At 33.8% G+C, this 27,917-nt stretch overlaps 1 protein-coding gene across 1 annotated transcript; it reads right to left on the reverse strand.

The window, feature by feature from the left end:
* Window positions 1–588: 588 nt before the first annotated feature.
* Window positions 589–27,186, reverse strand: LOC111053652. The gene is made up of 7 exons (XM_039438223.1): window positions 26,939–27,186; window positions 16,894–17,069; window positions 11,972–13,695; window positions 9,954–9,999; window positions 6,202–7,870; window positions 3,819–3,844; window positions 589–1,272 (listed from the first exon to the last, which is right to left on the reverse strand). Exons 1-7 carry the CDS (start codon window positions 26,954–26,956, stop codon window positions 642–644), a joined length of 4,290 nt encoding a protein of 1,429 aa, XP_039294157.1. The 5' UTR covers window positions 26,957–27,186; the 3' UTR covers window positions 589–641.
* Between the last annotated feature and the right edge of the window lie 731 nt (window positions 27,187–27,917).

A 27,917-nucleotide genomic window follows, 5' to 3' on the forward strand; every position in this document is an offset into this window, starting at 1 on the left:
ATTTATAAATTGTCATGGATTAATTGATTCCAACAACGTTCAGTCAATAGTCTTGATTACAAAAACATTTAGAGAATAGTTTCAATAGCTTCAGAGTTACTTATTACCAGTAATTCTATCTTATTCTTTTCTTTTCTACCCAGAAGCCGAAAAGTGAATAAGATGACAAGTCCAATTTCAATTATTCATAGAGCCTTCTAGCTATTCTCCATGATACAGTACACAAATAATAAGTAGTAAATTTATCTTTATGTTCAAGATATTCCTATCGTTGAAACATTTTAATTAATACTTGAATACTTGAAGTCATTGACAAAGGACTGGGGTTTCAAGGTGAGCGGTTTCAAAATTCTCCAGTTAATTACAATGAAAGTAATCTGCATGCTGTGGAGATGCTAAAGCTAGATCCCCAAAATAGAGGCTTCTCACTCAGCTCCCAAAGAGAGTTAAGAGGCCTTTCTATGAGCTTCTTCTTCACCGCTGTGTAGAAATTAAAGTACTGATCGTCCTGAATATTCTTAGAATTCTATCTATCAGATTTTTCAATTTTGTATAGGTTTAGAACTGTAAATAACAACAACCCAATAAGAAGATTGAAACAAGATTTATTTTAAAATTATCCAATTATAAATCACGCTAGATCACTTGACTTGAGGAATGGGGGCGTTGAGGTATCCGTAGGGGTAGACGAACAGCGGCTGCTGGGGGTGCAGAACGTGGTGTGGGTGGGGGTGGGGGTAGTGGAAGTCAGGCTGAGGCTCGAAGGTATTGTAGAAGAAGGATGGGTGAGGTTCGATGGAGTTGAGGTAAGCCCCCGCACTGGGAGGCGGTGGAGGCGGCTGCAGTCCTCCATGGGCCGGTGAGATGACAATGGGAGGACTTCCACTGCCTCCGACGCCAGCGATGGAGGTGGCGACAGGGCGGGCGATGGCGAGTCCTCCTGGCCCTACCACTGCGGTCGCCGTCGGTCGAGAGCTAGCAACTCCTCCCACACCTGCAATCGCCAGTGCGACCGGTTTCGCTTCGGCGATACTCGCATTGTCCGGGGGCGGCTTGATGGTCACACTGTCGCTACCGCCTCCGCTGCTGCCTCCTTCCAAGCCGCCTTCCTCCATGCCCACGTCCTCGTCCTCGCCGCCCTCCTCCTCTTTGCGGTCGATGTTGATGCGCGAGACGAACATCTGTCCCGATGGGTGGATGATCAGGTATTGGCCCTTGGCACCGCCGTAATATTCCAGCGTTCTCACTTCCTGCAGGGCACGGTGCTCCACTCTGCAAAATCGAGAAAGCTCTGTTTAAAATCTATTTCATCACCTCATTTTCTTCATAATTTTCCTTCTGATTCATTCATATAGAGCTGACATAGAATTTTAATATGCTAGCGATCAAAATATTCCACGAATAAAACAAAACTGAATTATCGCGTAGGAAACAAAAGTTGATCAAAGGGGGGAAAATAAAAAGAAAAATATATTGAATGATGTAACAAAATAATGTAACACTTAAAATTGAAGAGCTTCTGTACATTTGAAACAGAATTCGCATAGATTATCACTGAATGGGTCAAGAATCAGATTGATAGTGCTGTAATATTTAGTATAATTTGATAATATTAAAGTTATCTCTTGCTTGATCACAACAACAAATCTTCACACAACGTTTTCAACACTATGTTGCAAGGATAATTGAATATGTCTCTTCCTTTACAAGAGTACAAATTTTATGTTAAAATTCCATTCATTCAAACTTAGGTCTACAAGTCATAGTTATGACAATGAATGGGAGACAAATTACTAGCTTAATGCTAGGCAAGACTGTGTTACTCTCCTGTATGTTTTAGTCAACTGAATCCATGAAAAGAATGATTGATCCAGGCCCTACATCTAATGTAGATGGAATTTCTGGCAATTTTATTATTAAAATCGACATTCTCTTGAATTATTCTAACTTCATTGAATGATGAATTTGCAGGAGGCCACAACTTGAAATTCTTAGTATTATGATTATTACATTCTGCGCATACTGCACATGCAGTTTAATTCATGCAGTTTATTGAAATAGTTGTGTATTATAGGTGTTTTTCTTCCTTATTTTGAGTGATGGATGAATTCACATTTTTTTTAATACTAAACTGATCGTCCTGTGGTTGGAAAATACTCGTAGGCTGCAGTTTATGCAACTCAATCCCCAGAAATCGATCTCTGCATTGAAATTTGCCAATGGAATAAATTCACAGAGTAATAGAATAACACCATAATTATTATTATTATTAGTGTATGGCTTTGAATGGTGGGGAGACCCAAGGGTAGTTCCACCTCGCCTTATATAGTCCAAAGTTCCCTAATGGGAAACCGGACACTAAGGTTATAGGGAGCACAATACTTTAAATTTACACTTTTCACTTCGGAATAAAGTTCATTTTGATGTTAAAAAGTCCAAACATATACAAAACCGAAACAAAACACAAAACCACTAAGCCAAATTTAGAAAATATTAAATTTAGACAATAAATTTAGAGCCGAAAATTTATAGCACGTTACAATTTTTACAATAACACCATGATTGAAATCGACCATTGACTCATTTTTTTCATTATTCCATTTTTTTATGTATCTTCTAAAAGGGTGTGCCGCACAATCAGGTTAGTTACCAGTGACCGAATTGCGAATAAATTTCATGAAACGCAAATAAAAAGCATAAGGTTGTGAACAGAATTGCAACGATCTGTAAACTTGTATCACTTAACTTTTTAAAACTTCACCAGAAGCAGAAATTATTTGCTATTGATATACCGTACCGTAGTTGAAAATATATGTATTTGTATTTTGTATTATTTCTTCATCAACTCCAGGTTAAAGTTCTATGACTGGTATTATAATTTATCGGTATTCTAAATTTTGAGAGCATTTGTGGTGAGAATTGTGATATAAATTAAGAAAAATTGATAATAAATTACACTTACAACTGGAAAACTTTTCATTATATTCGAATTAAATGGGTTTCATGCATGTGTGATATCATTCTCATGTATGAAACATTCAACCACGATATATAATAATAGTTAAGAAATAATAAACTCTATTAAAATATTATAATTTTGAAATGTCAACTTGTTTTGCACGTACAGTTCTAATGTCTTGAGATAGGTAGTTAAGAGCCTGAGACCTACTTCAGGACTGAATGTAGTCCCAACTATGAATACTATAAAGATCACCCAGCATGTGTTCGGTAGCTAATGTCTAGAAGTCTAGAGTCTAGAAAAATAGGTTACATCATAAACACTCCCTTCTTCTGAATTCCAGGCTAAATTTCCTCATTTTGTTTGTTATTAGTTCACCTGTATTTGAAGCTTACTGGGTGTATTGGAGAGATGCAATATTCTTGTGTGATTCAAATGAGATGGAAAGATGATAGGCCTATTTTTATTGAGCGATGATAGGATTGAAAGTCCTCTCTTCAACTCAATATTGGATAGCAAAGCTGTTCATAGAACCGCTACAACCCACTAGTATACAAGTATGGTTGCTTCAATTAATAACTCGTAGCTGTATAGATTTCAACAGTTAAGCCAGTTACACAAACATCGATTTTTGCAAGTACGAATTTTGCCGTCCTTATAAATTCTATTTGATTCTATTGAACAGATTATGTTTGTCAAGCTCCGTTAAACTAATAGAACTCATAGGGACCGCAAAATATCGTACGTCCAAAAATCGATGTGTATGTAACTGGTTTTAGGGTACTGGAAATCATAATTTGTGTGGAGAAAGAGATTTCCAATGCGATTGTTTGAAAAAAATCCATCTATAAACTCGTACCTCAAAATATGATCAGCATCCCACATCTTCGAAGTTTTCATAGCTCATTATTAATACTAAATTCGGATAAATGATTCATTATAAATCCTTAGCAATTATTACGAGTATTTGATAATTATAAACACAGTATTGTGTAACCAAAAACGTAATAGTGATTTGCCTGCATGGTTCGAATATTGCTAACATGAATTCCAATATCTATTTGACCTTTTCTACATTTGACATTTTATTTTTAAAAATAGGTCTCCAATCTCTGGTTCATCCTTTTTAATAACTTGATCATGAAATCTCCGAGCATTAGTTCCACATCAGGTTCTTAATACCAGCATGATATTATTATCCAAATTTCAATTAATATTTTGAAACAGTTCACACTTATCGGGAGTTTATGCCCACGCTGCCTATCTTTATCCTACTTATGAGTAGAATCCTACAATGTGAACGTATCTCATTGTCGTACCATATCTTTATCAAAATTAATAGTATGTAACAGTTCACACTTATCGAGAGTTTATGCCCACGCTATTTACTTTATCCTACTAATAAGTAGAATCCTACAAATGTGAATGTAACTTATTGTCGTTCCGTATCTTATTATCGTGAATGGCACAAATGTCTTACAAATGTCATGGGGCAATCTCCCTACAATAGCCAGCACTATCAGAACCTACCTCACACATATTCCATTCATTCTCACTAATCATAGCTGTAGACTCATCAGAATTCTGTGCGGTCGACTGTCGACTATGTTTTTCAAAATTACAAGAGCTGAGAACTCACGTGACAAAGCATGCAATCGAACAGTCGTCAATGAGTTACAACTTGGAAGTCGCGAAATGTTACGTTACTTGGAATCGAGCCATCAGAAATAAAAAGGTGGCTTCAGTATAGGATGACCTCGCAGGCCTGAATTTCAACAATATCACACAATACAATAGAGCTTGATTTCTTTACCAGTATCAAAGATTAGTCTTAAATGGGTCAAGAGATTCACCTTGTATATTGCGTTTTTGTGGTAATTAATTTTCATAAAATTGATTATCTAATTTATTATTTGGGATATTACTTGTGACCATATTAATCAGTTTGAATCGGGATTTGGATACCTGTATTCAGGGGTCTGAACTTTCCCAAAACTACCCCATTCGCTAGTAGTTTTGAATGAACAGTTAGGGCCGGTTTCCGAGCTCGGGATAAGCCAAGTTCATAAATTTAAACAGCTGGAATCAGAAAATTAGCTTTCCGAAACGAGGCGTAGTCGCAGTCTACGGTTAAATTAAATTTCGAAAAAGTAGAAAATTGAACACAAAATAAAATAAAGAAAAAATAGAGTAAAGTTTCAGCTATTTTGAATTATTTAGGAATGTTTTATTTTGTCAAGGTTATTTTACCTTTCCTAATTATAGAAATGATAAAATAAAGAATAAATAAGAACTGTGACTTCGTCCCGTTTCGGGAAGCCAATTTTCTGACTCCAACTGTTTAAAGTCTAGTACTTTCCATCCCGAGCTTGGAAACCGACCCTCAGAGTTCAAATTATGATCATACTCCAAGCTCCATAATCATTCCAATCTTCATTATTGTTATAATTCTCCAATTTTCAGATTATTTCTAGGTGAAAATAACAATGAACTGAGATTTTTAATTACTTAGGTAGCAAAGTCAAATAACAGAAATATAGTTATAAGCATTTACCAGCATTATTCTAATAATTTCTTATGTAACCCAATTTTATATAGCAGAGTTGTTGCAAATGAAGATAACTAATCAGGTAGTTTGTTTGAAGTACTTCATTTTTATTACTACTCTAGAAACATTTTGTAAAAAACGAAGCTATTGTATTGGTTCACAATCGTAATGACATTACTCAATGATGAAGATACAAGTAAGTTGGCTACAGTTGAAGCAGAAATAGATAAAATCTACCCACAATATTTCCTTCAATGCATCATTATCGGTTCGTGATAAAGATTCAAAAACACATATATCTCGATAATATTGTAGAGAAAATCGTAATAGTTTGACTTAAAATGTTTAACAAATTTACTGTTCATCGGAGCTGAAAATACATTCCATTTTCAATAACAATCTTACTGTCAAAATTAATATAAAAAGCTTGATGTGAATCCTCAATAGAGTAATTAAATGCTAGAAGAAGAAGTGGATGTATAGTACAATCTACAATACAGTTCAGAAATTCTGCAGATATTGGAAATCTACTGAGACTCTGATTCCTGAGAGTGGAATGTTAGATAATAACAAACTCTCCTCTTGTTGACTTTCCAATCTTCAAATATTGTTCTAATGGGAGATACAAAATAGCGCATTCTAATACTGATCGTATTTCAGGAACATTATTTCCATGTTATTGCTGAGAAATTCATTTAGGTTTATCCTCCATGTAAGTGACAATGAGCCTGGGATGAGAGTGAGCTCGACCTCCAGGACCAGCTATTGCCACAGAGTCTGGGTCGAATTGCAACATCACTTCTTCTCCGCCCCTCACATAGGCCTTTGCAACCGGTGCAGCAATAGCCACTCCTCTGGGACCTGCCACAGCCCTTGCCACTGGACTCAAGATCAACTCCGACGGCTTCTTGCCAGTAACAACCACCATCTCATTCGAAGTTTCCTCAGGAAGCGGTGCTTCCCGAAGATACACCCTAGGACTTGCTCCTTCTTCATCCACAGGGAACATATCAGCGTCCTTATCCCCCTGAGCAGACCCCATCAGGAAGCCGATTTTCATTGCATCTGCAGTCCGCTTATCAAACCCTCCATCCATGATGTTGACAGTCTGCTTCCTGGTGTGAGTTTGCACTTGAACCAGAGGCACATCCTGAAGCGATCCCATGATGCCATCCTTGGGATTCAAGTCGGTTTCAACTGACGATGATGACTTCACTTTGGTGTTGACTTTGATTTCTGATACACCTCCATTCTTATTATCAAACTTTACCGACACTCTCTTCTCTTGCTGGCCTTCTTCTTTCTTTTCCTCTTGTTGCAGACCAATACTTTGCAGCAGATCCTTCTGCTCGTCTTTTCTTTCCAATGTTTCCTCTCTGGGGACTGGTTTTGGTGCAGCTGGTTTCTGTGGGATCTTGTCGAACTTGATTGCTTGTTGAATCTCAGGCCTTGGAGAGTGATAGTTGGTTATAGGCTTCACAATAGGTATTGCTTGAGTTATGCCAGATGTAGAGTTTTGAGTAGCATTGGTTACAGCTGGTTTTATTTGTGCCTCTTTTGGTGGTTTTACGTCCTCCTTCTCATGTTCTACCTCCTTCCTCAAACTGATCATTTGCAAAGGCACAGAAGTTTTCCTCTCAATCACTCGTGGCAGAGGAACCTGTTTATTTTCTGGAACAAAGTGTAGATGGGGCACTTGGGTTGGAATTGTGCCAAAGAACGGCTGTCTCTGTGGTGGTGAAGATCTCTGTTGGACTGATACTTGGGCAACATTGTGATGGTTGTGTGGAATCACATACTTGTAAGAGAAATGGTAACCGCGGGAATGATCAGCTGGATACTTTGTTTCCCTCTGAAACAATTGGGAATGGATTGGGTTGGATCGTTGTTTATCATTTTGGTGGACAAATGCGTCCTTGGAGCTGTTTGTAGTTTTGTCTTTGTTTTCAATCTTCACTTTTTCTTGATTCGCACTGATTTTCATACTCTCCTTCTCGTTTGTAACTTCCTTGATGTTTTCAAGGTCATTATCTGGTCGGTTGATGATCTGGATACTATCCACAACTCCCATGCTGACTAATTGTCTCATTTTATCAAGAAGTTCATCGTGTTCTTTCTGGTTCATTCCTGTTACTTCTTGAGTGGCGAATCTCATGTATCCTTCATCATCCACTTCTCCTGATGTTTTTCCTTGCATATATCTGATCAAGTCTACCAATGGCCTTCTTCTGCGTGGTGGTTGTGCTGGTTTCAGCATCATGTTCTGTGGTCTGCCACTTCCTCTGGCTCCGGCTGGTATGAGAACGGCATTGTATTCTGGGATGTACATCACGGGTCTTGTTGGTGTGTGGAACATCCAGTATCTGGAAAGAAGAAGGATTTTTTCAGAAAATGTGAAAAACTTATGAGAGTTACCAAGCCTATAGAGAATGTTAATGGTCAATATAATGGGAACTGTAAAGCTATTGAATATGGCTCATGCAATCTTACAAACATACTTTCATTTTTATCATTCATGACATGTTTAAGAATAAATGCTGCTGGAAAAACTTGTGTCGGGTACATAAGTTGTTAGGGCACCTAAACTCTAACTGGAGGGTGTGAGATTCGATTTCATTGATAATATTAAGCATAGAATTGTTATTTCAAATTCACAAACAAATAATAAGTTTATTCTCAGATACATATTATTATTACTTCATCTGTTTAGTTGAGCTCTATCATTTCTAAATTCAAGGTGATCCATGTCAAAAAAATCAAACTCTTGTGAGTACTAATTAGTCCAAGTTCTCCTACATTTGAGAATTTTATGTTGAATAATGAATCAATTATTTGAAATGATTGCAGATTGAGTTTTATATGTTATGAATTGCATTCGAATCTCTTAAGTATAAACAACATGAGTAGGTATCATGTCTACACCCCAATTGAATACGAAATCATTGTGAGAATGCTGGTATGATTGAACGGTAGTTTCAAGAACTAAAAATTTCGACAAAGGTTTTAAGGATGAATCCACGATAGAAAAACTTCTAATTTTACTATATCAAATATTCAATTTGAAATAAAAAACATGGAATACAAATTAATAACATAGCCTAGCATTTAATCAATTTTATTTTATTGAAGATCAGTTCTGTATTATAAAGAATTCAAATTGAAGTAATCAATAGAATATTCAATTTATATCATATTTGGAATTTAAAATATTACAATACAGTGTTAACAGCTTAATAAGATGCCTCCAATTTGTGCACATTATTTAATAAACTTCCATATACTAGAAGTCACGCATTGTCAAGTCATAAGGCGGTAGATCGTAGAGAAAAAATAATATAAAATGAAATGCTTTAATGATATAAATTCTGTTTCTTCATTGAAAAACGTAGTTTTACACTTCAAACATTACGAGTCCATCACCTACAGACACTTTTATATAGAATATTTCATCATAATATAATCTAAATCTTCCTAACTCATGTCTAGGGTGCTAGCAATTGAATAATCGCAAATATTTCTCATTGTCATTCTCTTGGAAATTTTCTCTATTAATTCGTTAACCGATGCTTCACGAAGAACACCATAAAGAATGTCCCTCAACAAAGACGAATACAGGTTTAAATCGAAATTTAGTAATTCAAATATGAGTATGCACTCAAAGTGTCTGAACCTAATAAATCCAGAGAGATTTGAAAAATTACTTCTACCCAAGACTATTATAAAAATCTATTCATCAATATCATGAAAAGAAGGCATAATTTCATGTTTCAGTGAAATCTTATTAGAACGTTTTCATTGGATGATATTAGTCCATTTATATATTCGATGCTGCAGTGTTGTAATTAATCAAGATATAATTTTTCATCTTGTAAAAGGCGTCATTCTCCAACTTCCAAAAGCCAAAGTTCCCATACACCGCCACCAATACAGCCAGCCCTGGATTTGTCTTTGATCATTTCAAATGTTACAGTAATGAATAAAGCTGTATGGTACAGGTCCAATGGGATCTGATTTTGTAAATGTATAATGTAAGAGTTTTTTCAACTAGGATATTAAATTAAATTGTAGGAAGTCTACACCGCTGTACAACAGGTTGCCTACTCAATAAAATGCAGGATGAATACATCATAGAAATTTCACTTTCATCCGGGGCGGTCGTTAGTCAAATCACCTTGAATGGCATGTTTAATGATCAATTATTGATAACTATTCATATGCATTTACGAAGAATATTATTGTGTTAAATGTATGACCGTCTTTTACATCAACTCGGTAGCTTTCTTAAACATCATTTGAAAAATGTTAATAGACATTAGTCAATTGTAATCTTATTTAATGTGTTAAAATATTGTTAGATTTTGTTATATGATGATTTAATCGTGTTTAGTGTATTAGGAATGCTGTTAGATTCTGTTAAATGATGAAATTCACTGTTTTATCACTTACTGCATTCTGTAGACTGTGTTCTTGGCTGTTGGTGTTCCATGTTCAGCTCACAAAATTGTAAAAATGCTGGGAATAGTGTTTGATAAGGCAACAATTTCATCGAAAGTTGAAGAGATTATCCAGTAGAAAGATTATCTCATTCGAATTTCTCATCATCAATTATTTTTATCGTAAGGAGTTATGAATATGAAGAGTTACAAAATTATCCCGATTAATATCTTGAAATCTATGTTTGAAAGCGCGACCAATTTTAGGTGATAGTTAGTATTTATTTATAGTCGTGTGATATGGCTGACATGCTGTGTGACAATTGTTTGTTTAAAATGTAGATTTCAAAAGTAGCGTACTCCTTGAAAGCTCAGATACCTAGATTTCAAAAATCTGAACTTGCAGGTAACTTATAGGTTTTTGTAATGTGGGTCTGAAATTTTTAACTAATATAGAATATGAGGTATTTCATTTTTTATCAAAAAATATCTTTTACTCAAATATTCAGGACTGGCTGTGCCCTGAAAACACTACTTCCAAATTCCAACACATAAATCCATAGACTACTACAATGATTTTGGATATAAATTATGAAATCTGGAGCCCTTGGCATATTATTATTTGTTTGCCCGAAGAGTCAATTACTTGTCAAGTTTGGTGAGTTATAACTACTCAATTTCAATGAGTCTCTCTCTCATTGTTGTGAAACTAGTCCATTGATTCAAAACATTTTTTCACACATTACTTTAGTAATTCTAGAAGTTAACGCATCTCTTGGATCTCTTAAATCAAAAAACTGTCAATTCAATCTATTTTCAGATCTCTGAAGTTATTCAAGACCAATGAATACACCAGATTCAACACCCAATGAACAAAATATATTATATATTTTTTCCAGGAAAGGGAAAATATGGAATGAAAAATAATACTTTTCAAGCTTTTATTCTCAAAATACCATTTCCATACAACAAAATTATTACATTCAAACTGAATATTATTCTTCTACTCGATAATCGAAATGAAGTATGGAATAGCTAGTACTGAATGGGAAATCTAGAGCTAGATCTAACTACAAATTTCTAAACTTCTACAGATTTCTTCTAAGCTATAACAATTGAATTTTTCATGCAATAAAATAAAATGGTAAAGCATGAGGAACTATTAATATCAAATTGATATTATCATTATCATTGAAAAAGTGGAACTTTCTCCACATAAATTTATTAATGAATATAAATTATTATCATTATTACAAAGCTACTACTCTCATCTAATAATTTAAATACTTTTTCAATTATGCTTGTAGTATCTATAAATCTCTAATGTACGTATTATTCAGTACCCAATTATATATCCTTATTATAAATTAATTAGGCAAGATCAATTCATTTATAGCGTTACCAAGTAGACGTGTACGCCTATGCTTGATTGTCAATATCGTTCTCAGCCCTGTCTAAAACTACTGTATTATCTTCTACTTCTTCTAAAATTTCTATTGTATAAAAACCATTATTTTTCGATAGCTGAAATCCGAGTTTTCCATTAATTTTCATGATTTTTACATTTTTCATCCACTACTGATCTATTTGTCTAATCATGTTATAGAATTTCTTCTTATAAATCTAATAATTGAATGTTCTGTTACCTCATACTGACGTTGAATTACTAATTTTATAAACGTATAAACTCCAATTTTAAAAACACATTTGGAGTGAAAATGCACTTACATTGGTAATAATGTAGTGTAGTGTAGACTACCAATGTAAGTTCATTTTTACTCCAAAAGTGTTTTTAAAAATCAAGTTTAATTTTAATAGTGAAATAGTATGGATATACAACAGAGTATAAACTCCACTTATAATAGTAGTAATTATTATCTATTTTAACTTATTTGATAAAATACTGCATGTAATAAAGTATATTAATATTGAGCAGACCCACTGCCAAATGCATTGAACACTTTCCAATCTTGAGCAAGACGAGTTATTGATTAAATTTAGCCCAACAAACTTTACAAATTGCCATCTAACTTGCACTACGCGGATTGTAGTAGATGACAGGCCCCATGGCGATAAGCTTGGATCCTGGAGGGTCTTGGAAAGTTCTCCCTTCGCCAATTGGCTGATTGAAGAAATTCATAGGAGGAAACTCTGGTACATGGACCAGTCTGCCTCCAGGACCCACAATGGCGGTTCCGTCCTCTTTGGTGTAGGCCGTGCCCCCCGGACCCACAATGGCAGTTCCCCCCGACCCTGCCGTGGCAATACCTCCGGGTCCTGCAATCGCCACCCCTCCTCTCCTCACCTTCATCCTCCTGATAAACGGAGGAGGTCCTCCGAATCGTTTCGGAATCTCAAACCTCAACTCGCTGTTCAGATCTATGTTGTCTTCGTCTATGCTGGTTCCCATAGCTGATTTCCCTCCAATGTTTAGTGTTTCAGATCGTTTTGGAATCTCAAACCTCAGCTGGCTGTTCAGATCGATGTTGTCTTGATCGATGCTGGCTCCTACAATTGTTTTCCCCTTCCTCGCGACTTTAGGCGCGGCTCTGCAAACATCTGCCTCAGGACCGTACTCGATTATATTCGTGAAAGCTGACCACATCATGTTGAACGGGTTGTGTATGATCACTGGGAAATAATCATCATAAGCCCTTTGTGGTACATTATTCCTCATCTGTTGCATTCTGTTAACTGGTGACGTTTGGAGGTTAGACATTGAAGGGATATGTAGAACATTGCTTTGGAGTGTTTGTTGATGCTGGGGGTAATCAGTGATTATTGGTCTATTAGTTTGTGAGACTGCTCCAAACCTCTGATTCCCGTTGATTATTGTGCTGTAATCTAGACCAGGGTAATAGCTGATTACTGATGACTGTGGGAACCCACCCTGATGTTGTCTCATGAACATGGGATTCATCATAGAAGAAGAAGGATTGGGCTGGAAAACCATTTGATGGTACTGGATTTTCCTTCTTATCACAGGTTCTTGAGTCTTATGATTGCTATCACTACTATCATCATAGTTCAGTTTACTCATTGTATTGAAGTTAGGTGCTGAATATTGACTGTCTGCTACTTTACTCAAGTAATCAAATGCTGGATTGTACTTGAAAATATCTTTCAATGTTGGGTTGAACAGTAATTGTTGCATTGCACTGTTATCTAAATTATATTGATCTGCATAATTTGTTGGTCTCTCTTGCCCATTCATGAGAATAGACATCTGTCCAATGCTGGGAATTTTGTTTGAGGTCTTTGTAGAGTCATCATCAACCATCTTAGTTTCATCCACGGTACTTTTTTCATTATTTTCTCCAGGCATAATCAGGATACTACCTCCCTCATTCTTTGTTTCATCATCTGAGTTGGAAATTTTGAGAATACCTCTGATCTTGGATATGTCATCAGCCTGGATTTGTGTCATTTCATCACGATTATCCATTTCTTGGAACTTGTTCGATGTTCGGCCCTCTATGCCCAGATGAGTGTTGTCCAACTGAATTACTCGTGGTATGTGATGACGCTGCATTCCTTGCTTCGAATCTTCCATTTCAATTGAGTGATCTATCCTTGAAATACGATTCAATAATGTTCTCATTGCCTCCTTTGTATTTTCAACTCCAGTATTTGACGTGGAGAACTTCTCTTCAGTACCAATATGGGATGCTATCTCTGTTGTCATAATTCTTTCAGTTTCTACGTTCAAATTGTCTGTTGTACTACTGATGTCTTCGTCTGTTTCTGTTGATAGTCTGAAACAAAAATATTTCATGTTAAGAATGATTAAGTTACAATCCCATTAAAAATCAATTCATTGAGAGTATGAATCTAAAAATATCCGCGTTTCATGATAGATTAAGATTACAATGGAATTAAATTGCAACAGCCCCTCTGACAACACCTGTTATCATGTTCAGTAATAATGGATAATTATTACAATTCACTCAAATACACTCATTTACTCCTATATTTTATAAATAGATCAGTTTCGTGAGAAATAGGGTTTGAACTTAATTTATTGATAAATTCAATTTTGTTCATGTATGACAAGAAGCCTGTTTGTATAGTGAAATATCCATTTTTATTAATATTTTTCTTCATTATTCGAATCATAGAGGAGAAATAGGATTATTTTAAGCTTTTAAAGATTTTTAGTATTATCTTAAGGCCCAATATTCAAAGTTCCGGTACATCAATATAGATTTTTTTCAATTATTTTAAGCTTTTAAAGATTTTTAGTACTATCTTTCGTATTCGGAGAGAGCTAACAACAAAAGAAGAAACTCTTCACTAATTCAAAGATCATTTCCCTATCATAATCAATATTTTTAATATAAATTATTATTATAGAAGCAAAATGAAAGTTTACTCTGGGACATCTCTGGATCATGAAGATTATCATGTTTGGTAGATACTTTAGTCCTGAAGATCATTCAGACCAATGTTCACGATTGGAAGAGTTATTATCAATGAAATTTCAATTACATGTACAGTGTTGAGATATTTTCAAAACAAGACATGCTTCAACGTCAGTCGTATTGAATCATTATGTTATTGAATAGTATTGATATAGTTTCTTTGATCTGAATTTGATAACAAGAGTTGTCATAAAAGTTCAGAGCTTGATTTCGTGCATTATTTTGTTGGAAAAACTAGAAGAGACAATAAGGGGATGCATTAGATATTGATTACTCATGCATTAATTTCAGGCAGTTTTTTATTATTTTATATTAAAATTGATTAGCGAAGTATTTAAGAAATTTCTTACCTTTAAAATAAGTAAAGAATAAGCCCCAGCTAGGCAGCGGGCTGGTCCTCTTCAATCACCAAAGAAAATCCCCGTTTTGCAAAATGAAAAATCAAGTGCTCTTGAAAATTTGTAACTCGAGTTATCAAATTCAAATTGATCCAGAAACTAGAACTTATTTGGCTAAGCATAAATAATTGTATTCCAACGCTACTAAAGATGTTTCAGTGACAAGGAAAAGCTCTTATCCTATTCATACGTATCAGAATATTCATGCTTCATGAATAAATTGTTTTATAAATCAAAACTCTGAGAATAAATTTGGCTGAATCAAATTTTCTGATCAAATATTTCCAATAATATTTAAAAAGATATTTGAGAAGTTTATGTGCTAGATCTTTAGGTTCATCAATACCGATTTACCCTTTAGGTGTCAAACATTAATTAAACGATTTCTATTTTAATGTGAAGTAATGCCTGACCTTTTTTATGAACTCATTCTAACGTTATAGAAATCCTACAATTCAACATGATTTGAGTAGATGATATTGGAATAACTGAATAACCTTTTTACATGTGCATGTCGTACAAAATTATACGGGTGATGTGACTGAAGTTTGGTTATTATTTATTGATCATCCAGTATACGTGATCATTGATTTAAGTGTTGAAACTCAAAAACGTTAGACTGATTCGTCATTCAGTATTTCAGATTAATTTTTTTAGTTCCTTATGAGATTAGACTCAATCTGAATACGTTTCTGTAAACCGATTAAAAATAGGGTTTCATCTTGAATGCTCTTAATTCTCCACATGGAATTCATACTGAAGATGATAAAGACTTTCCACCAACCGTATTCTTATTTGGAAACTTTTTAAAGTGTATTATTTATCTGTCATGCAGCTTACGTCCCAAGTCAAGATAACGCCCATTAGGCCAAAGATTTATCTCCCAAGAAAAAACTGCAAATGCCAAGGACAAGGGCGTCTTAAAAGCTAATCTATGCATGTGCCCTGGAATAATTTTTTCACGTGGACGATACCGTTCCTCACAAACTCACCACAAAAAACTGTTTGTTGGGTTACTTGGATCTCCATCCCTTGAATTAAAGTATCATGATTTTGAATGTGAACTCAACACTCCTTTATTTATTACAAAGAATATTCCAGTTTTGAAAAACAAATTTCAACTAATTTGTTGTTAAATGCATTGTGGATGGTACTTGATTTTCGATTATTAATTTTTACTATCTTTCGACGATATACGCGACTAGTATTATGTGTTATCATTCTCAAATACCTGTCAGATTTGTGTGGAAGATGGATGCTTCCAGATCAAGGGAATGTAACACTGATAGAAATTATTTTTGACTTTATTTGATCAATTAGTTCAATTTTCATTGTTCTCTCCTCGAAATATTCAGGTGAGCTGAAATGTTTAAAAACTCACAAAGAGTTTTTTAAATGTTGAAAATACTCTAATGACTATCATACTCTGAATTTATACCGAAAACTGGTGAATTAATCATTGGAATTTCTATTCAACTTTAATGTATTATTACAAATGCTATCGAATGATAACCACTCTTCTTACCTAAGAATTTTCAGTGTTATATAGAATCTTTGAAAAATCGTCTACTTTGATCATGACTATGGCATTTTCAATGTGTAATGAATAGTTGTAAATTATTCTTTGAATTAACTTTAATTATTAATCCAGATAGTATCAGACGACAAACCCTGAAACATATTGTATATTGTTACTAAATAGCTTTTACTCAAATTATGTCTCCATCTTCCAATATTATTAATAAACCAAAGCTTGAGAGAATTTCTTCTGCTAAATGAGAGTACTAATGTTCCTCTTCAAATATTAGAAAATCTTTCATGGTATATAATATATTAAGATTTCTCTGATCAGCCAAGCATAAACGTTGGACTCACAACGTCTTGTCTAATCTCTTGAGTATAATTTATTGGATGGGATTCATTTCATAATAAATATGAGCATAATAGTCAGAAAAAATGGGTTATTCACGGGAATAAGTTTGATTCAATGTCACTTCTTTGACTGACTCATCTGATTTCATAGTTTAAAGTTTCGAACTAGCTTGAGTTTTTGCTCATTGATTTTCTAGGGATTGTTGAGTTTTATCTTAGAACCCATATTCTGGAGTGGTTTCATCATTTTCAAAATACTCACGCATCATTTCCTTCGCGAGTATATGCCCTGGAATTCCTGACTGCTTCCTCTTCAGGCAGCGCTTGTATCTCTCCGCTTCTCAAAGCCAGGACTGGCTCCTCTGGTCTCGAGTTTGGCATTTGCTCAGGTCTGCAGCTCACTGATGCAAGCGTTGCTAGCAGAACTGTCGCCCAAACCTGTGAAAGGGAGAAAATTATTAGATTTTCCACCTAGAAATCCTCAAATCGCCACACATTTTATGAACAAACAACAGCAGTAATTTTCATATTCATTCAATGACTGGTTGAATATGAAATTACTATACTAATTAAGACAGTGAACAAATGGAATTGCATTTTTTTGTGTTTGATACTTATGAGAAAGAAATTTCAAATAATTCCATTTTATCAAGTTAGTGAAGGAACAGTTAATACAAGAGTGAGAAATTCATTTCCAAAAAATTGAGAGACTAATTAAGAAATTTAAGAGTGAAATATCAATACATCGAACGAATTAACTTGAAAAATAATTCGAGTTGCTTATCCAAAGTATAATTTAATATCAATACTTATGAAAGTATTTTTTCATAAGAATGAAGGCAAAATGCATTTTCGTACAGATAATATGAGCTTAGCAAGCCAAGTCCATGTGTGAAATATTTATAGTATGAAAATCAAATTAATATGGTTGTTTCTTAAAAAATAATAACGAAACATAGACAAAATGGTATTTCGAAAGCATTGTAAAATTTAGTTGAGCTTCAACGTTATCGTGGAATATGTGTTGAAAAAATACTCTTCACCATTATATTATTGGTGATTTTTGGGCTGGAATGAAGAACTCTGCGACTATGACTCACAATGAATATTCAAATGTCTTATAATGAGAATATCAGGCTATATGGAATGTATCAAAATACCTCATACTTCAGAGCTAAAAATAAATTTTCACTGAGAACATCATACAGCATGAGCCTTCAGCTTATAATTAAATGAATAAAATGAGCTCTTCATGAGAAGATGCGAATAAACAAATACTATAATCGCCATTTTCAATCTCCATCTTGAAAAGTAGCAAAATACAATTTCAATAATAATAACTGGTAGAATTTTGGAGTACTATTATTATTGCTCATTAAAACATACCCACAATAAATAATGTCTGGAGTAATAATTTTCTTGTTTAATTTGTCGACTCGTGATAATGATAGAGCGGAGTGAAATGAACCTGTTTGATTGGAAAAAATAAACAAAAATTGTTGGAAAAATGCAGAGGTATCAGATTGTATATTCCAGTTGACCTTGATGATTCGATGAAATTCTTCTCAATGTAATGTGGAAGGAAGCTCCTGTCAAATGTATCACATTCTTCACTCATAAATTATCGGACAAGTGTTAGCATATGTATGATCATGTTGTCTCGCTCTCAGGTCAATGAACTTGGTAGGAGACAAAAAGTATATTCAAGAATTTTATAAACATCGTTAGATATCCCTGATTCTTGAAAACTTCCAGTCAAAACATGGTTAACTGGTCAAAACTGGTCTAAATAACATGCTCAAATGGTAGAAACTAAATCATCAATCTTGTCTACCAAGCTATATTTTTTAATCTTGGAGATGTCTTTTGAAAATTTAAAATATTTTCCTTATCTAAATGATACTCAAGTCTACTGTACTCTATTTTTCTCGTATCGTATTCTATTCAATGATTTACAAGCCAATTCTTAAATGAGTAACCACTAACCAGACTAGTAATCAAAATGGCAATCTGAGATTTATTAATGATTATTTTTCCTGAAGATGCTCCCTTGCTTCTTTATTTTTTGCATCTGATTAATTAATCAATGTGAAGACAATAGAAAAAGTATCTGGTCATGATCTATTATCAAGCCAGTATGTTATTGTCTTTCAAGTTCTTTATTGTCTTTCACTGGATCTTTCATTGCAATACCTTCTAGATGTTATTACATCTGATTACAATTGCACCCCTAAAGGGAGATGAACTCGCTGTTCTTAGCATACTGGATGTTGACTCATGTCGAGTTCAAGGTTGAATAGGAATAGAACATCAGACAAAACTTAAAATTATCATTGCATATTCTATCTAAAAGTTTGGCAGCGTAGTGTAACATATTAAAATTTGATAGGCAAGCAAAATCCCTATTTGGAAGAATTTTATAGGTCTGAAGTAAAACAGCTATTCGATTATCGCCAAATGCGATAACAACAATTGAAAGATTAGATAATAACGGGTACCATGGCTAAAATTAGAACAGCCGGATAGAAAAGGAATGTTATTTGCTACTTATTATATTATATAAAGTATTGGAAAACTTGAGGTTAGGCTTAAAATACCTACTGATCGGCGACCTAATAATCGATAAAGTCGTATAATGTGAAATCTAGCCAGACACCTTGGCAAAAATTTATTGTAAACAAATGGTATTCAACTAGAGGATTTTGGAAAGCACATGGCTAATTGTTGTAGAGGGAGAAACAACTTATAAATCCCAAAAATATTTATTATCTGTAATGAACATACATAAACCACCAAATAAAAATAAATTAGAATATTAAGGAAGTAGTATGTTCCTAGGCGCATAGATACAGTAGTGAATTTGCATGAACCAATCAAATTGCAGTAATCGATGGGCGGCAATAGAGAGCCGATTCAAATGTATATATAAATATTTCTATAAATGATAAGAATTTGTAAATTATCACTACTCAGTTTATGTATTGGATATGGTCCGAGAAATTATAAAATGTTATACCTAAGATATAGGTAATAATTTAGTAGATTGGCACGGAATATTTGATCCTTTTAATGGCGTAGTAGTGAATTATTTAAATATATGTAAATTTGTAAGTCGGAAATGAAATTGTAGAAAATAAGGGTAGAACCTGCCCACTTGCCTGCCAGACGCCACTATGGAACGACACTAAATTTTGTAGAGCACAAGACCCTTTGTTAAATTGTACTTTTGAAAGACTTAAAGTTTAAATTCATTAATTAATTTTTTTTATAAGACTTAGTGATGCTGCTTTAAAGCGAAAGTCATTAAAATATTTATTTATTCCCTTGGAGAGGACGACTTCGGCCACCAAAAATCCAGAACGACCAGGAAATTCGGATCACCTCCAACATCTTGTAAAAATTCAGCACGTGAGTGATAAATTATCGAAATATATAAAGTTAGGGCGCCCTCAGTGCTTCGAGTGAAACAGATATAAAAAGCTAGCTCGTCGGAAAGGTTATAAATATTAAAAATTATTATAAAACTTGCGCAAGTCTTAAAAAGGTACAAAAAATATATTTGATTGGATAAGAGTTGTATCAATTTACATATCCAAAGGTGCACAGGTTAAAGGAATATTTAATTTTAATCTTATAATATACATATGCTCACTCAACCATTGATTTTATTTAACAATTTGTAAAGATATAATGTAGCTCTTGTTCACTGGATAAATTGATTTATCTACTTCCATCAGAGGCAGAACCTTAAGCCCTAAGAGATATATATATATTATTGAGGAATATACTGAGACCTATATATATTAATATATTTATAATTTATGATTTATCAATTGATTATTTTTATGATTTTTGGAAAGAAGATATACAGTGAGATTTTTTTTAATCGACAAGCAGCAGCAAGTCGATACCTAAGCTGCATGAAAATAAATGCATATTATTAATGAATTAAAAGCACATGGTAACGTTTCGTGCTAAAGAGCTAAAAAGTAGTGAGCCAATCTGTGATATTTTATTTTTGATATATTTGTTCTTATATTTATTGTGTGTGCTTGTTGCTCTATATGTTTCCACATTTATTAGGTTTTTGATATTTACTTGTACAATATATGTATCAAATTTTTTATGGTGTATCCATTATTTGATTCTCCACTTCCATGCATGACCAATCTCATATTTATTTATCGAATTATCAGTATTGAAATATTAAGAAAGTTACCATCCGATTTTATTCTTAATAGAATAAGCTGGTTTACTCAGCAATATATTGCATTGATAATCAAATCTCTGGAAATAATACGTTCCAGAGATTTATATAAATTGTCCAAGAGCAGTGAACTGCGGGAGCTCCTGAGCGAGCTTATAAGAATTTTATCTAAGTTGTATTCTAAGAACCACAACCAGAGTTATATTTCATAAATAAGCTATTAGCATACAATTAGAAGACGCGTTTCAAGAGACACTTTTCAAATTTTGAGAAAACTGAGAAAAAAGTATTGTATGCTTCTTAAACCTGAAACACCTTAAATGATTCTTCAAATTGATGTATTTCAATGTGTTATATTTTTTCGATAAACTTATTTTTCCATTTACAAAAAACTTTTCGATCGGAAACAAGTATTAGGATTCCTAAGAGATCTGCAATAGTCCAGTCAACGAAAGATTATAGAGGGAAAAGTTTGGAACACAATTTTCAACTCCACAACTCTATTAAGGATAGTAAGAGGATTAACATAAATCAAAAGTCCTCACCCCTACCCCCTGTGCTAAAAGGGTGGGGGTGGTTTGAAAGTACCATTTTTTTCATTTTTCGCTTATATCTCGGAAACTATGCATCTTATGAACATTTTTGTTCTGTGCAAAATTGAAGCTTTCAAAATTATTACCAACAAGTTTTGTCCTCTACATTTTCTCCATATCTCTCATAGCTTCTGAGATATCTGCTCTTGAAGGTGAAATATTTTTTGAAAAAACACTTCTGCCTTCAATTTCTTAATCTTTTTGGCCTTATAATTTTTGAACGATTGATGAAAATCCGTGCTGATTATGAGCTGATAGAGCATCAAATTATCTTCCATTTGATGTAGTTTTTCATCATTTTACGCACTTCACTACGACTGTTGCAGCAGTTTTAGTGTTGAGAGTGAAATTTTCTGTTCAGCAACAATAGATCAGTTGACAATGAAATTTGGAGGGAATGTTTGGAACACAATTTTCGACTATGCAGCTTTGTTGAGACTAGTTTGGAGGTGAGCATATCAAAAATCCCAACCCCTACATCCTGTGCTGAAGGGATGAGGGTGGTTTGAAAGTTGCATTTTCCACTTATAACTTACATGCTTATATTTTGGAAACAACTTGTTCAAGGAAGCTTAATAAATTTCCTAACAAGTTTTGTTTGGTAGAGATTTTCGATAAATCCGATACTTTTCGAGATATCTATGTTCTAAAGAGATGCATTTTCGAAAGACTTGAAAGACCGAAAAAATGGAAGAAAAATTGGTTTTTCGAAAATGCATCTCTTAAGAACATAAATATCTCGAAAAGTATCGGATTTATCGAAAACCTCTACCAAACAAAACTTGTAGGAAATTTATCAGAAACCTAGGCAGATATCTCAGAAACTATGAGAGATATGGAGAAAATGTAGAGGACAAAACTTGTTGGTAATAATTTTGAAAGCTTCAATTTTGCACAGAACAAAAATGTTCATAAGATGCATAGTTTCCGAGATATAAGCGAAAAATGAAAAAAATGGTACTTTCAAACCACCCCCACCCCTTTAGCACAGGGGGTAGGGGTGAGGACTTTTGATATGTTAATCCTCTTACTATCCTTGAAAGAGTTGTGGAGTTGAAAATTGTGTTCCAAACTTTTCCCTCTATGCCTTTATTTAAGCATTCGTTGCCTGGACTACAACTCATATACAGGAAGAGAGAAATGGGTATAGATTCATCCCAATTTAGTAAGAGAATAAGCAGTCAATTTATTTTACTAATGAAAAAACAGATTCCTCATCGAAATTTTAATAGTTCTGATCCAACATAAGAATCTAGTTCTGTGCATCCAGTGGCAATAAACTACACATCGTTGAGTTTGCCTTGCCTTTGGCAAGATGCATAAATGCCATAAAATCACTATAAATTTAACGGAAAATAGCCCATTTTTTCCACATGAATAGGATTAGACATTCAATTAAGATTATTGATAAAACTACCATAAAATGTTTTTCAGTTACAAGGAGATTAAATTTAACATGGATGGTGGACACTCACGTTTTAATGTTCAAAGATAAGAACTTATATGCCTCCTTAAGAAAATAATAAAACTACTGCTAGGCAGAGTAGAAGATTACAATAAAAAATCGGGAAGACACGTCTACTGTCATCCTTTTCGAGTTTCTAAAGCGTGATTATTCAAATGTCTTTATTCCAAGATAGTACTACTATCTTAAAAGGTTCTAAAAGCTCTGCTACTCCATGAGAATATCGATAATTCCAGTCTTCATTTCGCAAATGTCATCGCTTTCCATGTACACATTATGGGAGTCAACGTGGAAACATTATTTTTTGGCAAACACTCAATTTGAAACGAATTTATGAGTCACAATGTCATTTCTGGTATATGACAATACCATCTGTCTATCCCACATCATCTTTTTCCTACTCAATCATTTTCGTTCAAGTTGTTCTTCATCACCAGCCTTTTGCATTCTTCCTCCTTTCCTTATTCATCTGTCATCTCTTTTCTTTTTATCTTTTCATCTCAACATGTTTCTTTCTGCTAAACCACTGTCTTTCTCTCACTCTGTCTTCGCGTATGCACATTTTTGCGTTGACTTTATCTCTCTTCTGCTCGTTCTCTGTAAGCGATTTTCTTTCTCTTTTCGTTGACAATCTGTGGGTGAGAGAGAGTCACCGTCACGCCAACATGTTAATAGAAGTGAGTGACCGCGGATGACCGAACATTATTTGTCAAAGAGGCAGTACCTTGGTAATTTAATGCGCTCTTCATGAAGCCTGATCATTTACAACCTTGCTTTTCATGCTTAGACAAATGTATTCAACATTAAGTACCGTTTCAGCCCATTATTAAGGCTGCGCAGAAACACATTCAACAATGGAGAGGAAGATTGCTGTCTGCAGTAATATTTAGGCAACTGGTTGGATTTAGTTTGATATGGATATATAGATAGAATATGCATAAATTATCAAGTTAATGAGTTATTTATATGATTAAAGATGATAGGTACTTGTTGTGAGATAACAATATTTTGAAAATTGATTGTTCCTTTCATAATATGGGATGGATCTAAATTTATTGTGGTGTTGCAAACTATTATTACTGTTATTTTTCAAGTGGTAAATCTAGCAGAAACTTTGACAGTAGAGATGTGTGACTCTCGGTGATGACGATCGTTTCACCTGGATGTTGAGGCCTCATCAGGCTTAACAATGGATATTCTGGAGTTTACTTTCATTGTCTCTCAACCCTATCACATAATAATATCCTGTAGTGGGTCTAGTTCAATTGTGTGCTCAAAAATTATCAAATGAATAGTTAAACATATCATAGGCCACTTTATTTGTTATTTTCCAACGGTTATTTTCTTATCATGGTTTGATTCATGAATTATGGAAACAGGTTATCTGCGAAGGGTGGAAGATTAAATTATCATATTGTATTTTTTGTAGCAGCAATTCTAAGACAGGAGTTTTAATATGAATTGTACAATAATTTGAGGGGATGTTCCAGTGGAAGAAATATGAAAGCCATGTTGACATATGGATTAAAATAGATTGGAATAATAATTCATCATAACATGTATGACATTGATATTAGGCCCACGTTGTAATATCGGCCAGTTGGAAAAAAGTTGAGGGTGCGAGAAACACAGAGAATGGAAGAGAGTGTAAGAAAGAGTGAGAGACGGATTACAATGGTTTGAAGTTGAAAACAAGGATTCAATTGCTTCATTCTTATTTAAAAAAGAATGTTCTTCACAAAATTACTTCAGTCTACAAAATTCGTTATATTAGTTTTGGCGAAGCCTTTTACTAAAAAATACACTCCATGGTTTATTTGTTAACAAATAAACATCTGGAAAAATATATTTACTAAATTAATCTAATATTTTAATCTCTCATTTGATTGAAATTGTTTTTGTAGCATCATTATGGCCATTCGCTAACAGGATGGCATGATTAAAATTATTATTAGAAAGATGACTTTATTAATATTTAGAGAGATCGCAGAAAAGTATCAAATATCATGAATAATAAAAAATCGAGATAATTAAAATTCCTAATGTAACATGTTCACCATGAGTAGGCCTAATGTGAGACCAAAACTACCTACCCATGAGGATAGAATTCTCCAATCTGGTTTTGGGAGAGGGAGAAGATGAACTATTCCATATTCAAACCATTTCGTTCAGTTTCTAATTAGAAAAGAGCTACACGAAATGCCTAGCCTAACATGGAAAATGAGAATTACTAATCAATACTTGAATTTCATGAAAAATCATGCTCCCCCAAAAGCTTGTTTTGAAGAAATACTTATGATCTATTCCATCAAATTTCTCATACTTTTTTAAACTACAGTACTTCACTACTTTGAAAGTGGAAAAGGTATGACTGTAGGGGTGTAGATTTGTTGAAGATATCGGTGCAGTAGGTACAAACTCGGTTTAGACAGGGTAACTTAAATTTTAGACATAAAATAGATTCTGGTATCATTAAACAATTATTTGAAAGGACAAAAAATAAAGAAGAATCATAACAAATTATTAAGTCATGGTTTTTTATTCAATTTTTATTTCAACTAGATGGACGATTCTCCTTTCAGTGTAGCCCAACTGTATTTCCAACAGAACTGTAGTGGAATAAAAAAGCCGGTTAACACGTTTAGCCAACGATATCCTTGGTATCTCTAAGAATAATTCATAATCAACTGTTTGAAATTACTCTTATTCATTTATACACTCAAGGAGAAACGATGTCCTCGATGTATCTATAATCTATGAATTGATTCTCGATATTCATTCATCAGACACCGAGAGACGGTATGCTCATTGCTCTATATCTCTATCTTGGATTCAGCACAAGAGCGTCTTAAATACAGACAAGAACGGATTCTTGATTTCAACAGACAATAACTCTTGTCCATTCATTTTCGGAGAGAGACAATCCGCATCTATATATAATATTGAAATCAATAAACTGGCATGCATTGATTATACAAGGAGAGCCGATACTCTAAAAATATCTATGAATTTAAAATCAACATTCAATAACTCTCATTTATTCCACACGGAGAGGGTCTCTCTGCCAATAAAGTCATTCATTATATGTTATACTTCATTATACAGTATGTGAAATAAATGAATAATACCATATAGAAACAATAGCATAAGCTATTGTTTACGCTATTGTTTCTCTATGATAATACTGACTCATGTGGTCTACATACAATAAATCATTCTATTTATTCATATGCATTATTTTCATTGATGAGATAAAAACGTGATGTGTATCAGGTTAAAACCTGAACAATATCATTCATTGAAAGACAGTAAAAATGATCAAGTACCCTTAATTTTATCATATTGAATAATTGATCATTCTTAACGTGTTTCAATAGTTTTAGTAGCTCTAAAATTGAATATAATTCATTCAATTTATAACATACTAGCAGGTAACCCACGCTCTGCAAGGATCTGACTAAAAACTTGTCAAACTGAAAACTGTATCTACTGGAATCTTGAAGAATTCAAAATAACCCTATAACCATCCTCGATAAAATTGAGAATCAAAAGTTAATCAGTTCAATAGTTCAGACGTGATGATTCGTAAATTTCCTATTCCGTACGTGTATAAGCCAATTATTTCCTTGTATTATAAATTACATTGAGGCATTATAGATTATAGATTAAGGCATACCAAATTAAAGGACTGTATAGACAGAAAAATCTTAGTAATTGAACAGGAAATATTATATTATTATTTTATTATTATCTAGAAAATATAAGTAATAATTGATTAAGTTAAGAGGATGATGCGTCATTAGTGAATTTCCTATCCAGTACGTGTGTATAAGCTAATTCTTTCCTTTATTATATTATTATAGATTATAGATGGCAGAAAAAATTGAAGAACTGTATGGACAGAAAAATTGAACAGAAAATACTATAGTATTTTATTATTATCTAATAATATAAGTCATATGAATTTACTGAAAAATGAGTAATATACATTGTTGAGTCAATACGGGAAAATGATAACTAATAGTGATTGAGTGTAGTGTACCTGGGCGTGGAACGTCATGATGGAAGGAAGAGTTGACAGTGGATTAGCGGCTGGGTTGGCGGATGGCCGTCAAAAACTGAGCAGCAGCGTCCTTGCTGAGTGCTGACTCGATGCTGATAACCGAAGCTCGAATTGTGGCTGGAACCAGTTTGTTCTCGGCTGCTGACTGCTGAATGCTGGTCGCTGGTTGGCTGATGACGAAGGGGCGAACAGAGTCTATTGACTCCTTGCTCTTTCTGCCTTCTGCCATCTTACTGCCATTGGCAACAAGCACCGAAGGATGTGTGGTGAGAGAGAAGGAATATATTGTGTAGCAGGCGAGGTTTGTGATGAGAGCAATAGTGGTTGACATACTGGCGGAGGAGGAGGAAGAAGGAGAAGATGGATTAATAAATGGGAACGAGGAGGAGTAGAAGTAAAAGAAGAAAGAGAAAGAGGATGAGTAGTGGGAAGAAAGACAGACAGACAAAATATATTTATTTCAAAAAAATGCACTTTACATACAAAGTAATAATCTTATGTACTCATTATCAATATAAAACAACAACAAAGAATAAAAAAACCTCATGAATACACTAAGCAAATAAATCTTTAGAAAATGGTCTGCATGGGCAAAAATGCCTGTGCGCAAACCAGAGTTGCATATTATAAGTTTGATAGAGAGAAAGGAAACACTAATTTTGCTGCATTCAGAATCCTATTCAATATAATGATTCGAAATAGATGAATGAAAAAAATGTTATGAGTGGGATTTAATTAAGAGTTAAAAACTAATTGAGTGATCATGACGATATACATTACAAAAGAACAGAAAATGTTGAGATGAGATGATGAATATATATTATGTAAGATGGATGAATGAATGGAAAGGAAGGGAGATTAGAATATTTGTCATGCAGTGCTCTAGGGTTGGACAGATTCAGTCATTTTCTCTATAAGATATTTTTTCAGAGACAAGATAAAACCCGCTCGGCTCTTA

This window comes from Nilaparvata lugens, chromosome 11, assembly GCF_014356525.2.
Source record: "Nilaparvata lugens isolate BPH chromosome 11, ASM1435652v1, whole genome shotgun sequence".
Lineage (NCBI taxonomy): Eukaryota > Metazoa > Arthropoda > Insecta > Hemiptera > Delphacidae > Nilaparvata > Nilaparvata lugens.